Source organism: Tubulanus polymorphus, chromosome 3 (assembly GCF_964204645.1).
Source record: "Tubulanus polymorphus chromosome 3, tnTubPoly1.2, whole genome shotgun sequence".
In the NCBI taxonomy this organism is placed as follows: domain Eukaryota; kingdom Metazoa; phylum Nemertea; class Palaeonemertea; order Tubulaniformes; family Tubulanidae; genus Tubulanus; species Tubulanus polymorphus.
In genome coordinates, this window is record NC_134027.1 from 2,412,512 (window position 1) to 2,429,627 (window position 17,116).

The 17,116-nt window shown below is 38.1% G+C and overlaps 2 protein-coding genes across 3 annotated transcripts in view; both read left to right on the forward strand.

The window, feature by feature from the left end:
- Positions 1-4,853, forward strand: part of LOC141901320 (uncharacterized) — a 28,061-nt gene extending 23,208 nt beyond the window's left edge. For both annotated transcript variants that reach the window (XM_074788484.1, XM_074788483.1), the window contains 6 exons: positions 260-495; positions 1,135-1,263; positions 1,452-1,550; positions 1,843-1,986; positions 2,112-2,204; positions 2,360-4,853. In XM_074788484.1, the coding sequence (XP_074644585.1) occupies positions 260-495; positions 1,135-1,263; positions 1,452-1,550; positions 1,843-1,986; positions 2,112-2,204; positions 2,360-2,539 (881 nt within the window). In that variant the 3' untranslated portion in view covers positions 2,540-4,853. The remainder of the gene's footprint in view (positions 1-259; positions 496-1,134; positions 1,264-1,451; positions 1,551-1,842; positions 1,987-2,111; positions 2,205-2,359) is intronic.
- Positions 4,854-9,444: 4,591 nt separating this feature from the next.
- The window catches only part of LOC141901144 (uncharacterized), a 39,219-nt gene continuing 31,547 nt past the window's right edge, over positions 9,445-17,116 (forward strand). The window contains exon 1 of the mRNA XM_074788243.1: positions 9,445-9,514. Within this exon, the coding sequence (XP_074644344.1) occupies positions 9,445-9,514 (70 nt within the window). The remainder of the gene's footprint in view (positions 9,515-17,116) is intronic.

Consider the following 17,116-nt stretch of genomic DNA (forward strand, 5'->3'; position numbering starts at 1 on the left):
GTAATATTTTTGACGATGAAGATTGTGATTGATTCTTTCACTGCATCTCCTGAAAAAATTCAACTTGTTACTGATAGCACTTTTCAGGGGTTGTCAGCCCTGATTGTGAAATATTACACTGCACCGGGTGGTGGTATACCTCTTATAAACCAAATTTGATGGGATTTTCAACAAATTTCAAATTATATCCAACATTTGATGGTTCCGTATGAAACTGTCAGCACTGGGTTAAAAAGTTTATTTCTATTTTTCGCATCAGATACGGATTCTACGTCGGGGAAAGAGGAGAAAGAGAAGCCGGAAAAAACGGAGAAAGAAACGAAGAAATCGACTTCATCGGTCGGTGACCACGACGAATCAGTGAATATCCATCCACGAAAACGCAAGTTACGTCCGCGACCAGATAGCCATAGTCACGAACAGTCACAACAACTCGCTTCACAACAGGAGAAATCAGTTAATCCTTACGAACTATTCCTAGATATTCGCAAACAGGTACTCATCACTGATACATGTAATTGTAAAAATAATCTATGATTTTGTGCCTCTTTCATTAACCCTTTCAGTGCTGACTAATTAATACCCTATAGTGCTGGAGAAAATTTGAAAATTCTAAAAAATTCCACCCTAGTGTGTTGAACAATGGGAATTCTACTATAGTGCTTCTACACCGCAGTGCGGTGTATCGTTAGTTACTAGTATTTCACTATGTTTGACACTTGCTGCCATTATTCAATAGAGATAATTACAAATTACTAATTACATCAATACACCGCAGTGCGGTGTACTAGCAAAATCCATCACTGATTTATACACCGCACGGCGGTGTAGACGCACTGAAAGGGTTAAATAAACGTTCGCCAGTGGTTTTGTGTCAGTTAAACTGCATCTACAGCCCATAGACTTTTTAGAGAAGCAGATACAGACCTGACTACTTGGTATGACTACTGTTTGATAGTAGTTTCTGCACTCTGTTAGAGTGCATTCATCGAAATTTTCAAATCAAGAGTTCCACATAGAAAAAGCAATAGATTGGAAGCAACGTTCACTTGATATTTCTAAACATTATTGATGTTCAACTGATTACTAGTACGTGTAGTATTTACTTATTGTCCTGTATTATTTCTCTCACAGATTGAGTCAAGGCGTAACAGTATGTGCACTGTGCCACCTAAAGCACCTCAGGGTTTTAAAGATTATCTCATGGTCAGCAGTAACTACGTATTGCAGGGAAACTCAGCTAGCCGTCTATCCGTGCCTATGGTAAGTTAATTTGTGAAGAACATCTCTAGCAAACAAGTTATTGAAACGCACTCATTAATCCTGCTGTGTGAAGACGTAACGTGCATTTGTTAAGAAACAGCTGAAACATTGTGGCCCGAATAAACCTATAAATAAGTTCCCTTTTCACTGATCAAAAAATCTATCAATGATCTGTCTTATATTTTCAGTTATCTCCACCTAATTCTATCGAGGGAGGTATGCGCGATTTCTTCATGGACCAAGAGAAATTACGCTACAAAATGAGACTTCAGCACTTGACTGAAAGAGTAAGTCACATATTCCTGACTCTCTTAAAGATGCGTAATTCTTAAAATGTTAATGAAAATTGAGCAACGTGTAAAGTGTTGTACTACATAAAACCATGCTTAAAGCGCTTCCTCCTCGAAAGACTCGCGAACTGCCATGTTTTCAAATTGGTTTTGAATTGGTTAATGTTGTTAAGTGACCTAGTGATAACTCGATTTCTCTATGACATTTTCATCCACCTAACATCATGTGCATGTTGTGAAAGTTGACTGCAAAGCTCTATTAATTATTAATTACTGTTAATAATTTCAGGAGAAACTGATGCTGGCTATTGAACAGGAGATTCTGCGAGTTCATGGCCGCGCGGCTCGCGCTATAGCCAATCAAACGTCACCATTCAGTGTTTGTACTGTGCTACGTGATGAGGAGATTTATAATAGCATCGATCTGGAACAGGTAAAATACATTGTGTAGTTAACGTGTCGGCCATCTTGTGCTCGAGTTTGAACTACAGCAGCCATGCTGAATCGTGTGGTTTTCGCTATTTTGCAACTCAAGGTTTTATCCATTTTTTCTTAAAGGAGGAAAAGGATAAGAACACAAGAACTCGTTACAACGGACGCCAGTTTTTATCTTGGCTTCAAGATGTAGATGACAAGTATGAGAAAATCAAGGTGAGTACTTGAAAATTCAGGAACTGGTCTGCAGATCTCTGATTACGTTTGACTTTATATAAAATTGAAAATGAGTACATTTCGAGTGTCTTAACCCTAGTCAAGCTCAGGTCAACTCTATTAAATGAATGATATATTGATTGCATTGATTGTAGGAGGCATTATTATTACGACATCACCACGAGGCTGAATCACTCTACGCCGTACAGAAGATGGAATGGGAATGGAAATTATGGGAAACCGGAATCTGTGATAGTAAAACTAGACCGAATATTGATGACGTTTGCGTTCCTATGGTACACGTTAACGATGACTTTGATCTATTACCGTCGTAGAACAGGCTTCATGGCTTCTTCAAACATTAGCCATTTTATCATCAGTCGAATCCGATTGACCAATCAACTGTGACGGACTCGGTATCAGTCCGTCAACAGCAGTTTTAATACTCAGTATATGATGAACGCGGAAAGCAAATTTTGAAGGTGTTTAAGGTTTGAAATATGTGGACAAGAACATCAAGAATGTAGTCATCACAGAAGTATACAGGGGCCATTAATAAAGTATGTACGCATCCATGGGGCGGGGATGGGGTCTAAAACCGGCCGTTTCTCCCTATATAGATAATGCTTAAAATTTTGTATATCGTTGAAAATCGACAAAATTTCGTGTACATACTTTATGTCCCTATAATTCCTTTTGTATAAGTATGTTGATCAAAATCAGTGAAATATATATACATATACGGTATGTATCTATATATATATGTTACTGGGGACATGTAGATTATGTAAAACTAAGTGCTAGCCTGTTAATTATTGACACAATTTTCTCCAAATTTATCTTTAGTCAAAAATGAATACTATAAATGTTTTACTGGTATATCGTGACGTAAGGGCTGAATAAATAAGAACGTATATTATAACCCTAAATGTTTGGACTGAAATGTATGTGTCTATTATGATAATCTATGATTAATAGAATATTGACACACTCGGTAAAATGTATACATATTTATACAAATGGAAATAGTTATTTAGATGGGGGGTATGGTAGCTACAGTATTGCTGGCTAGGAGAGAAGGAAGAGTTCACTGTGTCTGTTGTTTTATTGTAGTACCGTACCATACATGTTATGTGTAGATTAAATGTAATATTTGTCATCATCAAGGTTAGATTCACTTAATGGATATCATCTTTCGAGGTAGAGGAAGAGAGTAGATCATAGTTAGGGGGATACGAGTTTGCTTTATATAGAATGCGTGGTGTACTGAATACAACAGTCTTTCTAACTGCTTATGAATATGGAAGTTTGGATGTTTCAAAGCTTGTGATAGATGTCGTGCTGTAAACGTCCAAATACGAGAACGAACGAACTCTTATTTGGCACGAGTTTGGCCTGAAGATTTATTACTTATCAACTGAACACATATTCATGTTTTAGTGTTTAAACCGACTTGTGGATAAAATGAATGAGATAGTGTATTGTCGACATCAGTGAAGGATTAAAGTATGTTCATAGCAGGTGTTATAAAAATATAACATAAGAGCATTTTAATGGAATTATGAAAGGTTCCAGACATGTCATCATTTATTATAGATATCGTCCATACATTTCGTTTCAGTGTAAAAATTAATCATTCGATCATTTTTAAGTTGTCTTTCGACATATTGTCACTGGGTCGCGTGTTGTTTTCGAAAATGCGTGTTTTGATGATGTCATACGTTGTTGTGCTGTGCGTCTAATTCCGATTTCGCTTAGAAAAAAATTGATCGTGCCGCGAAGTGTTTCGTGGCATTCGATCATCGACTGTGTTATTTTTTTGCTTTTCAAAAACAAAAATCTCTGCGATAGAAACCGATCAGGCGAAGGTTTTTCCTGCATTGTTTCTAGGATTGTTCGGTTTTACCAGAGATCGTGAGTCTGTTTGTAAATTGTATATGTAAATAGTTTGAGGAAATTAGAGTATATTTTTGTTGAACTACATGTAAAGATAAAATAAAAAAGTTAACACACTGATGTATGTAGAAACATTGACTGTAGTGAGTTACTGTAGTGATGCCATGGGTGCCCCGCCCATTTCGCGCGGTTGGCCATCATTCATTTTCTCTGTAATATGTTGCTAGGATACTGGCATTAGATAACTGCGAACGCTACTGATTTATGAATCGATATAAGCTGAAGTTGAATTGTCCTCGAGTATTTTACAAATCCTGGACTAAATGTCAAAATGATTGAACGGGGTTTTTAGTTATCTAATGCCTGTGCCTATGGTTATCAATGTATATATTAAATGCACTTGAAACAATGTATCATTGTTGCTGTATCTATGTAAATATAGAACATTGAGTAAGGCCAAAACTCTGTTATTGCTTGGGTGGTGTGATAACTAAGGATTCTACAATTTAGACAACCTTAACTGAAATTTTCATTCTGTTTTTTATTTTCTGTTTGAAAAAATGAGTTTCCACTTTGAAAAATAATGAAATTCCTGGAATTCATACATAGCCGAATGTTTTGGATGTAAAAGTAACTTTTCCCGATGTTGTCTTGACACTTTGAACTTTGGAATAATTTAGTCTTGGTTAACATACAAGCTTGCTTGGGTTTGGTCCGTTTATGAAGAATGATGGAATAAAGATAAAAATAAATGTCAGATAAAAATATTTAAATTCTTAATTTATTGATCTTATTTTGGATGATGATCGATCTGAATGCTGCTCAATTATGGAGGAGGAAATGTTTATTGTTAAGCGCTCTAAGCAAATCAGCCGTAATGAACAGCCATATTCGATATCGCGTATAGCCCATCCCCTTGCGAACTTTCTGTGAACTATTCGAGCCAGTGACAAGTTTTTTGTAAACCCTGGTGGCAGCACCGTACGGTCACCTAGCGGAATTTCTGTGAACTATTCGAGCCAGTGACAAGTTTTTTGTAAAACCTGGTGGCAGCACCGTACGGTCACCTAGCGGAATTTCCAAGAACTAATATCCTACCACGTATAATTCTCTCTTTTCGCCAAGTCTAATTACGCTACATCGATGTCCCGGATCCCGGATCGATGTTCACTAAGAATATTATGATGGTAACAGAGCCGCGGGAAATCCGCCTAACCCGGTGCGCTTGCCTGTGCAGTTATTCCGTAAAGGCCCCGTATGGTGCTGTCACCAAGTTTCCCGCGCTCGTGTGGCCGGGATCGCGGACTGATTGGCTGATACCAATGTGGTCATATCCCGCGTAATCCATTCAAATTGCCTGATATACAATCGAACTATATAGCCTAAGCTCTAAACATTGTTCGAGCATCTTTCCATACGTAGTGTTATAAAAAGCGAGATGTTCCCAGGGCGTGACCAGGGCCCGCTCGCGGCCGAGCAAAAAGTCCCAAGGCAGCCCAAATTGCTAAGTGAATAAAACCACCTTAAGGCCCCGCACACAAGCCGAAAACTGCGCGTACGCAAATGCGCAGCGCAGTTTTCGGCTCGTGTGCGGGGGCCTCAGTAGTCTCTTCTTAGTCTCTTCATTCTTTTTTTCGGAGTATTCGAAACGCAGCGATTTTGATTTCAAAAGCATCCCACTGAGGATTTGTTCTTCTTGATGGCCCGGTATCATGCCGCCATTAATGCTGGGGCATTTGCTATTTTATTATGCTGGGGCCAAGAGTCTTCATTTTGTGCTTGTCATCTTCTGTTTCCAAACTTTCGTTCTCCGGGACAGGCTACATCGAACCCCTCGACAAGAAAGGTAGATAGGCCCCATTCATGAGTTGGAGGTCATTGACAAAACATTTATGCGCAATTCATGATTTCAGCAACATCCCCGCTCGCTTCTGCCATCTACAAAGCGGCTCACATGTGGTAAACATGGATAAACCGGATGTAAACAAAGCCATGTGGATTTGCATGGTGAATGAAATTTCCGTGTGGTGGAGGATGCAGCATTCATAGCAGTGAAAACCGAAAGCCTTCGCTTTCTCCTCTAAGGATTAACAGCAACAATTGTCCGGAGTTTACCACTGCCTCGGCTTTTAGGTAAGTCATTTTAGTTTTCACTTCAATAAATTATGTCCAGATGTAGCAAGTGATTATTCGACTCACTTCGAAGTGTTGTTGACGAAAATCTAGACGTAGTGCAAGTGGACCGGGGTTGCGGACGGTATAGCCTTGGACCTTGTTCCATATCATTTTGTCTCAAATAGAATCATTCTGTGAAATGTGCATCTGGTCATTTTTTCGACCAGAGCAAATCTAGGTTGGCAAGAAATACTTAACGTTATCATTGGAAAATGCTTACGAGTAGAAGACATATTTCTAGTTCTGTGGTTAAATCGTCGTCTTAACGATCATCAACATCGGCTCGTAAAAACCAGATAAGAAAGTTTTTCTGCTAGCTGATATATGATTCTTATCTTCCGTTTTTTTTTTTGTCATGAAACTAGTTTATCAAAAAACACTCCGCCATCAGTCAGGGCATATAGACGTCGCATAAACTAATCGGTACTTTTTAATTACGTTCTGCTGCACCTCGAGGTGAAGTCGCAGGCGCGCACATCAACATTAAAAATCATCTAATTGAATCAGTATTGTAACACTCAAGATTGAAATCAAATTATGTTAAGATGTTTTTGATCTTCCTTGGTATCGGATCGATTTAGAATTTCGTAAATCAAAAAACTATATTTATTCAAGTCTGTTGTGTTCGTGTGGTATAATATATGATTCAAAACAATTGTATTATTCAAGTGCAAAAATCTAATCCTCCTTGGAGGATACGGTATAACTAGACGGTTGAATCGTCACGTGTTTGGTCGATGCCAATGTTCTCAGATATACGATCAGAATGCGAGAAAACTTCGGTAAACGATAGAAGAGATGGCAGCGTGAGAAGGATGATTGTATCTCAATCAGCGATAGATCTGATATAAGGTGCATAGCCAAATACCGTATCATTAGTCACGGAAAATTTCGTCAGGTTAAATGAGTCAGCTCCGACACGGGCACAATTCGAGTCTGATTGTCGGCGGCGGCGGAATCGTCTTGTGTTTATTGCGCGCTTCAATTGAGCATTCGCTATTTATATGAAACGATGAAGCGCGCGCGCGCGGGCCACTATTAAGTTTCAGTACTCGAGACTGCTATGATCAGCAGTAACCATTGTGGTCTGATATTCATCTCAAACGTCTATTGTCATCCAATAAAACAACGATTATCCGCAGTTCATTTAATCCGCCACGGTTTCCCGGATGTGAAGACCATCTGCTAAATGCCATGATTGGCGTATGAAAATATCGCCTAATTTAGATTTATTGCATCGATTATCTTTTTGTTATTTCGTATCACGGCAGTAAAATAATCGCGATCTTTTCGATAAAAAGATTAATCGAATTATTTCGTTTTGTTTATGATGATTATGCGCTTAGAAAGCCATCTGGCGTATGTTCGTAGGTAACGGTGAATGTTTTGTCGTCATCTGTCGGTGAAATCAAAGGTGAACGTTGAATAAGTCGACTGTCTGCAGAAAAACTGTATATGAAACTTTAATGGTTGACCTATTATTTAATTTTCAAACATTAGCAGTAGACCTTATTAATCATCTATCTATCTAAGGAGTAAACCTATAAAGAATGACCGAACTTCACGTGTAAGCGATGTGTGTGTTCTAAAAATGAACGGCTCATAATGATATTTTGAGTATATCAGGTTTTTGCGCGTAGGTTTTGGAACATATTTTTATTTGCTTAATCAGACCGAATTACATGCATGGTAATGCATAACATCTGGACGTGTTCAGTTTCCACGTGGATGACATCCTCTCCTCTCTCCTCCTCCCTTCTCTTCTGTTATACAGATGTTCGATCACTAGGGGGGTTACCCGTGTCCGTCATTGAGATAAGTAGATCATAAAACATAATATTTACTAGAGAAAATAAACTTGTTTTTTCATCCAACTGGAAGTAATAGGACATCTCGGAAACATATGTTTTTATCGTATCATATTATCGTATTATTGTCTCGTGTTATCGATATCCTATCCCATACACCAGTATTCCTCGAACCCTCTCTAAAACCCTCGTACTAACCTTTACTGCCAAGGCTTCTTCTGAAAAGCCGAAAAGTAATTACCGACATTTTGATTGATTGAATTTCTTATTGCTCGGAGACCTTATATCAAATCAATGCACACATTTGCACAATTAATATCTGAAGGATGTCGTCAATTCTCCAGACTCCACAGACAAAATCACCATTTGATGAGTCAGTATAGGATAACAGATGCACATGTGACGGTATTTTACGGACGTGACGATTTGACACCAGCAGCGGCCAATTTCAAAGCACCAGTTAACCCGAAACTATCTATCAGATAGTCATGTGACTTACGGTGGTAAAACGCGAAATGATTCAACGACTTTAAAGCCATTCGTACAAGACAAACACAGATGAATCGACTGCACCACGCCACTCAGGTTTTTGAATTCGCTGACGAGTACTTTTACACTAACCAAAACGAATCAAACGAAATCTACCAATCAAATAAATAACAGGGTCAATCCCTATTTTAAGATAGAAAAGATACTTTAATGATATCCTACTGATCCATAGCGCGAGCTCGAAAAACAATGTTGGGGTATTTTGAAAGGCGCCAGAGACTGGTAACCACGTGGTCCATTAGTCGCAATCACTCAACTTGGATTTTTGAACTTACCAAAAAATTGTCGTCTTCGGGTATAGGTTGAAGGCCACGTGACTTTTTATTTTAACCACCAACTTTTCGATTAGATCAATCAGTTTCGTAAATCTGTTTGTAAAAAGGTTTTTCACAGATTAATGATCATGGCCTGGCATGCCCGTATTAACTGTTAAAACGAATAGCCTTGTAAAATTAGTTTCATTTGCCGGAGATTAACTCCCGTTCAAGATCTTCACTTTCGAATTTTCAATTTCTCTAACCGTATCTCAGAACGTATCAGGGACGCCTTAAACGAAAGTGCTCGATGAATTTCCATTAACACATTTATAAGCGTCAACTGTTAATACGTTAGATTAGGATATGCACTTATACCGACTAACACTTGTCGTTTTCCGCTTATAGACGCTCAATTCAAACCGTGGTAGGATCTTTAAAAAAAAACATCTGGAGTCGTAGTAAAAGACTGTATCGTAATTTCTTTTATTTTCAAATATTTTCAGATGTTTATGAAGTGAAAATCATGCAGTACAATGGGTTACTATTCTGGTCACTATGATGATTAACAGAGTCAGTCATATCTTAATTTATCTCTTAATAGAGATAACGCAAGGCCATTTGAAAGGTAAGAGCTTTTTTCTTGTACATGTATTCTTGAGAGCAGTGGGGAATATTGTGTAATCATTTTCAATCACGTTTTCTATAATTCAACAGTCGTTTTTGAATGAATGTTGGTTTCTATCTGTAACAGGCATTAAATCGTCGGATAGAATATGACATCAAAATGTGATGGATTCAACGTTGATTCGAATTCAAATCGGTTTTGCATCATTCATAACGTATTGTCAGTTCTAGGCCACTCGTTACGAACGCGCCATTTCTGGCTTTATTTAAGTATGCAGCCTTTTTTAGAGACAAAATTATTCTGTAGTTGCATATCTCATTCATGTGAAATGTGAATTTGTATCAGGCAGGTCGCATATGCTTTTTCACCTTCAAGCATCACTCAATCGAGTTCGATTTTCATTCCGTTCAATAGTTGTAACGTCATCTGAAAAACCTTCAATAATATGCACAGCATAACTTAGTTCTTTTTTAAAACTTCAGTTCTCGATGACTCTCGGCTGCTATTTATGAACTAGATTATCAATTGTGCTGAGTTATTGTGGGAATATACCTCCTAGAAGTGCATGAATCACTAATAATCGAGTTTCGCGGGTGTTTAAGAAATGAAAGAGCCACTTAATATCGGTCATTACATCTTTGACGAGTTTTAGTCGCGAGAACGAAGATTTCCTGTAGAAATCAAGTCTTCTGAGTCATCATTAATAGGGAGCTCACCTTGAAATTGATGCTATACCTTTCCGTTCCACGTGTTGGAAACGTGTAGTAATGTTTGTCTTATATTCAGGAATTTAATGTTCCCGCTTATCAAAACTTTTGCAGTTCAACTTTATAAATAAAAATATTTCTGGAATCGAGACCCATTGTCTAGTAAATATAGCCTAGCATTCTGGTATCATATGCAATAGTCTGGCCGATCCATAATTTGCAATTTACTGATGTAGATTTGAATTGATTGCTAGTGGACGTTCGATTGTTGAGGAAAGTTGATATCGAGAACTCCGCTGTACAAACTTATTACATTACACAACGCAATTAACACGATATTTGATAAATTCATATCAAACAAACTTAGATTTCATATGAAAGTAGTGTTGTTATCGTTCTGGAACTTGGGCGAACCACTCAAATCTATACGTCCATGGGTAAACCACAGCATACAAAGGACAGCGCCATGATTAGATTATCCTTATTCAGCATAGCTGCAAAAGTATTTTTATGTTCAGTCTCTTCACGAGGGTGACTGAGTGCTCAATAAGTCATAATGCCACAATCTGTTCCAGACCCATGCCGTGTTTTTCGATCTCGTCTTTGTCCAAGTACTAGTATAGTATAGCGCTACGTGATTCGAAGACGAGCATGTCTGAGTGATGTTTAGCAAAGTGATTTGATAATTTGGACAGAAAAAACTCTTGACATCATCGAATTTTCAATTACTTCAAACACGTGCATGTAAACATCACTATTGACCTCGTGATTGTTGTTTGACAAATTGTGGACGGAATTAATAAATTGATTTTTGAGTGAAAGCCCTCCGTCCAATTGAACACGTGTTAAATGACGCACAAAGTGCTCTCTCTTTGTGGAGAGAAAAATCATCGTTTGAATTCCTCATTCAGTTCATAGATTATTAAATGAAATTCGTAGATCTGAAAACCTCAGTTGAAGGCAATGTTTTTGAGGTTTCAGCGCACGATTTTTCTATAGCCTGAGTAACCGCTGCGAGTGAAACGTCTTTGTGTCGTATCCGCTGCCGAACAAAAGGAAATTGAATTATTCGAGTTATTAACAAACTGTTCCGTGGAGTGAATGAATTAGTTGAGTAATTCGGTGTGATACCACACGATCTGTGCTTATAACGTGTAAACATGATTTGAATCGACTCAAGGGTTGCTACATATTTTTCCCCTTAGGCCTTCCCCTTGCCCTCCTTGCGGCGTTTCAAACATAACACCAGTCCAGTTTTATTTCAGAAATATTGAAATAACAAATCGAAATAAATAAAGTGTGGATGATAGATCTAGTAGAGATACCTTTAGAAATCATATGGAATAGTTGGAATATATTTTCAAATAAAGACCCTCGAAATTAATCGTCAATATTTGCATATCAATGAATTATGTATTAATTGTTTTTCAGATTCCATCAGTGCATTAGAACCCTGGTGATTGCAATTACAATGCATTTATCAAAAATTCATGAATTCTACAGGTTCAATTCAGTGTCAGGTTCATTTCATGTCATATGTTGTTGTCTAACAGAATATTTCCAGATTCACTGCTGAAAGAATAGTCGGCTCTGGCACGCGAGTTCGTTCGATGCATTTTTCAGTGCAAGTTATAAAAACCGAGTTTCTTTCGCCAATATTTGTGAGGTAGACATCGATAACTACAGTGAAACTCACGGGGGATGAGCGTCAATAACCCGATATTGTCATCAGTTAAAACAACATCTGGTTCAGACACGGCAGATCATTATATTCAAGTTTACAACGAACAAATTATGTATAAACATAAAAATCCTATTGTGTAGATGATCAAATATGAGAATTTTAGAAAGATTTAGTCGAATAGTCTAATACGTAATTCGTACACTAGAGGTAGTTTATCGGTGACGAAATAGAATTTAGACTGATTGCAATCAAAGAATGTCAGATTTTATCGAAAATAATTGATCTTCTGTAGAAAATGCGTCCATTTTCGAATTGATTACATTCACGATGATATCTGGGATTGTACGATCTGATAGAGGCACAAATTATCGCGTATATTCTACGATTATCTGGTAATATAATGCAAAATGAGATATCGGAATGTTTGCACGCCGCAATGATATATGACATTGATGTTGTTTGGGGAAATCAACATATCTGCAAATTGTGTTGACATTATGACTGTGTGACGACTGTGATGTTTCTATGTGATGCATGACGATTCAATTGTTGCAGTCGTCATCAGGATGAAATGTTAGCCGAGTTCTATAATGGCGCACTTGCGGACCTATAGTGCGTCAGCCACATCCAACTTTTAGCAAGACGCTGTATCAACTAATACAGGAATATCCCTCACTGGGAATATGAGTATCGAAGATGAAATTGAGGATAAATTCAAAAAGTTGAAAATACTCACTTACTAAAGTAAAACTTTTCTGAGTGTGGGATTTGTTTCTATAATATGGTTACAACACGGACGGACTTGATGAACTGAATGAGTGCTATTGAAGGATTACGAGGTGCCGTGTCGAGAAGTCGACTATTGTATGAAAAGTGGTGGGATCACCTAGTCGTCATGGCTATCGGTCTTTCAGTATCATTGCTTGGTAACAGATGTAATTTTCCCGTACTGAAGTTAGCTCTACCCTTGAGCAGGTGCACACACCTGTATCCTGCTGAGGGAATCGCTTACATGACTAAGTGTTCTTCAGAAGTGGTTGTTAGTTTTTTGGGGTCTGTTTCCTGAAGCGCTATCCTGAGAAACTAATTTACCGCGGTATTTTTTTTACAGGATCCATTAGTAAAACCCAGCCCTTAATCGGATATATTAGTTTTTCCAAACTGTTTTGAAAATTTTTCGGCAGCAAAATTTATAGGTATTTTTATGCAGTGTAAGCAGACAGGATGGAGCCTTGGGAGCCAGTAACACTCGATTCTAGTCTCAAGAGAAAGTCTGCCGCATCAGTCGACAAAACGACATCAGTTCTTGCAGTTTTCATATGCTGTAGTTGTAATATTATCGGATCGTGTTGAAGCAACAGATGATTAGCATCCGTTTCATAATGTTACACAGAAACCAATTTCAGCAATCTCGTCAATCCTTACTGAACAACTTGGTGTAGTTACGACGATTGAGGCTATTCAAGAAATCTCGCGTTCAATTCCTCGTACCTAACGGTTAACCACGGCAATTTCCGTTGCCGGACGAAAGATCTGTGACAGTCTGTTGCTTCTATCTCCAGCCCGAGTACCCTATCAGAGCAGCAATTTCTCATTTGATCACCACTGTTCGGCTGATCAGACATTTGATCCCGCGGTCCGGTTAATGACCATCATCCGATGATTAGAACGTTCTGGCAGCCCATCGGACTGCGTACGGGTCATGTGATTTATAGATTGGCTACGCTATCAGAAATTTTTACATGGGTAATCAGATGAAATGGAGAGAAGAATGGGGCTCATTTACGGAGCCTATTGGAGCCAGATTGACTGTTCAATTCATGTTGTTTATGACTTTATCGCTCGCAATCATGTCAAGGAAATTGGGCCGCTGCAATTTGTCATCGAAACTAATCTCACCTCGTTATAATAATCAACAATGTTTCGTATATTTTCATTTAGTAATGTCTTGATTACCGCTATAAATCATTTCATTGCCAAAAGAAAACTATCGATAATACGTAATGTATATCTGTGAATGTTTCAACGACTAAAGACCGTAATTACAAAATCAGTCTCCACATAAACGCGGGACTTGGACAAGTGTTGAAGCCCGAATATAGATCTCTATATAGCTGGGATTCTGTATTAGTATATAGATCGGTTAAGCGCCTGCAGGTGAAATATTAATCGAATAACCAGTTGTGGACGCAACGTTCTTATCCGCTATCAATATTTCAGTTGTACACGTAACCAATACTTATAGTTGAGCCAATGGCTACTGAAGCCGCGCTATTCCGCAAGATTTATCCAGCTTGTTCGGTTTATTCGGCCATGTTCCCAGTTCCTCAAGGCTAAACCGGCTACCTATATATGACGGCGGTAACGATTCCACAACAAAGATACGTCACTATCGTCGACATCGAATTCCTGATTGCGTTATAACTAAGGAGGATTTCACGCTACATTTAAGACGACGGTGATTCAGCGAATCTTAGCGGGCGTTGCTAAATTCAATTCACAAATCTTATCATTGTGCTGCAAAATTAAATAAACCCTCATCTAACAGAACGCGAATAGTTATGTAAGAATCCGATAGATTATTCGTCGTGATGTCTCCTGTCAATATGTGCATTTCATTATGATTCACTGCAATCTCCATTAAATAGTGATCTAGAATACAATTCCCAGGGCAGTGAAAGTTTATATCCTGAATGTCACTGTGTGTCGATTAGGTGTCAGTTTCTGTGTATGTTTCAGGTTTTTATACCTATACTGGTATATTTGATTTATATACATGTCAAAAAGCTGTAGAATTCGGTAGTTGCTTTACAGAAATCCTGAGAATTGTCCAGAATGTCTAATAGTAGAGCTACGTACGTATGCGGCTGTGGCAATGGAGGTTTTTTTCCAGCAAACAATGGGATGCAATCGTAGCGATGAGGACTCTATTGAGTAGGATAGACAAGTAGTCCTGAGAACTGTCTTCATTCGCTGTTACAATCAGTATTTACGTGCTTTGGTTCTCAAATAAATCGATGATTTCAAACCCTCGCACCCTCGTTTCATCGACGAAAGACTCGTCAGTTGCCGAAACGAATACATTCCGAGAAAATAACACAATCTTTAAACACTTGATGTTCCACCGGATCGACGAGCTGTTTTCTATGTGATATATTTTGAAGAGAGTATTTCACAGATAGAAGGTTTCTCAGTTCGAATCGCATTGAGATTTGGAATTTATTCATTAACATGTTTTGCGGTGAACCTGTTTTGGTTGTTCTAACTGTTGCTGTAGATTCAGCGTTACGTTCATTCATCAATCATTCATTTGTTTCACGTTTATCTGGTGCTTAAAATGTCAAGTTAATGATACTTCATGCCCCGTAATATTGTCATCTAACACAATCGCTATCAGCTATCAGCCAATTCGAGGGTCGGGTAGTGAGGCGCAAGCGTTTCCGTCTGCGATGACTTCATGTGAGAGAACGCGGTACTCTTGCTCCGGACTGTATGCAAGTTACCTGGGTTATGGGACTATCGTAAAGACTTATTTAATCGTACGATCTCATCTGAACCTCGAACATAATGAAATAGAACTATAAATGCACGAATAATTAATCATTAGACAAGTTTCAAGATAAATATTTTGAAAAAAAAAATGATAGAGAGGAAGTGAATCACATGGGACTCGATCTTAAAGCCTCGGCCTGTGAGGCGTTCGTATCAGCCACACTGACCGCACGATTACAGCCACACGTGACTGAACCTCGTGGACTTGTGACGGCGGCGATGGCGTCATGTGACCGAGTCGCACGTTTTGTAACATTTAAATAAAATAACTATTTTCAGTTATCGCTGTTTTTTTTCATATTGCCTCTGGGACTGACTGAAGGCTGAGTATATGTATTTCAATGCATATTGATTCTGCGCAAGATATTTTTTATCCTACTCTACAGGTAGTGATACTATCCGCAACAAGCGTAAAACCATGTGGTTACTATTTTTTCTCTACTTGCCAGTGGAGTACACCGTATACGCACTAATAAAAAACTATCATCAGATTACTTCGACATACATATCTACCTGTAGTAAGAAAAAATGTTACAAACTCAGAGGAAATTTCAATTGAATTAGATTTGTTCACGTACTGATAAGAGTTTTATTACCATTGGCAATAAAAAACGGGTTTTACGATATACTTAGACGCTGCGCCATGAATTAAGATATTGTATCATTATACATCACGACGCTGCGTCATGAATTGAGATATGGTATCATATATCATGTATACAATTTTGACCATGATATCCTATTCTATATGCTTTATTGCCGTCTTGGCCAACAAGATTTGCGGACGTCTTGCATAAGTCACTTCTCTGGTATGTCTGAGTCTCCTCTATATCATGATTACACCATATCGTGAAAAAATACATATGAAACCTTGTAAATTTCTTAATCATATAAAATCATTTGAAATGAAAAATAAATTTACATATTCAATCAATAGTTTGTTTGAGAACGGGGCTTATTTTTGAGCGGGCAAAAGCTGATAGAGCACGGTCTGAAGACTCAATCACATATAACTCACGATGTTTACCCAGCTGATGAGTATTACCTTCAACCACGATGAGTTAGGATCTGAAATACAAGTCTGCTTTCAATATTAACTCAACTCATTACAAACTGCTTCTACCTGTTGTAAATACAATTTCCTGTAAACGAGAAGTGTTAATCACTGACGTACACGGTCAAAAAGTTCTGCAAGAGGAACCTTCGCGATGCTTCAATTACGACTACATCACAGTATAAGTTGTATCTTTCAATCAACCAGAAACTTGCAACAAACTCGCAAGAAAGTGATAACCCGAAGCTTACGTGCCCAGGAATCGAGCTGCGAACGGAAAAATATTAGTTTATGACTTGTAAATGATGGTATATGTATTATTATCATATAGTTCTTATCCAAAATCTGGACATGATAAGTAGTACGAATAATAAACTGTTTTATCTGCATTTGTTTCATGATACATTTTATCCGGGTACGATTCATTAATGGCTAATCTGAAGGGGTTAATATAAATCACAGAAGAGAGTAGTTATTAGTGACCAGTATATTAACTGGGGTGTGGGCTGCATGGATTAGCTTCATGCAATTAATGTAATATCCTGTGAGGTAACTCTGAGCTGTATCGACGAATTAATGAAGAAACGTCGCGTTACGTTCGTTGT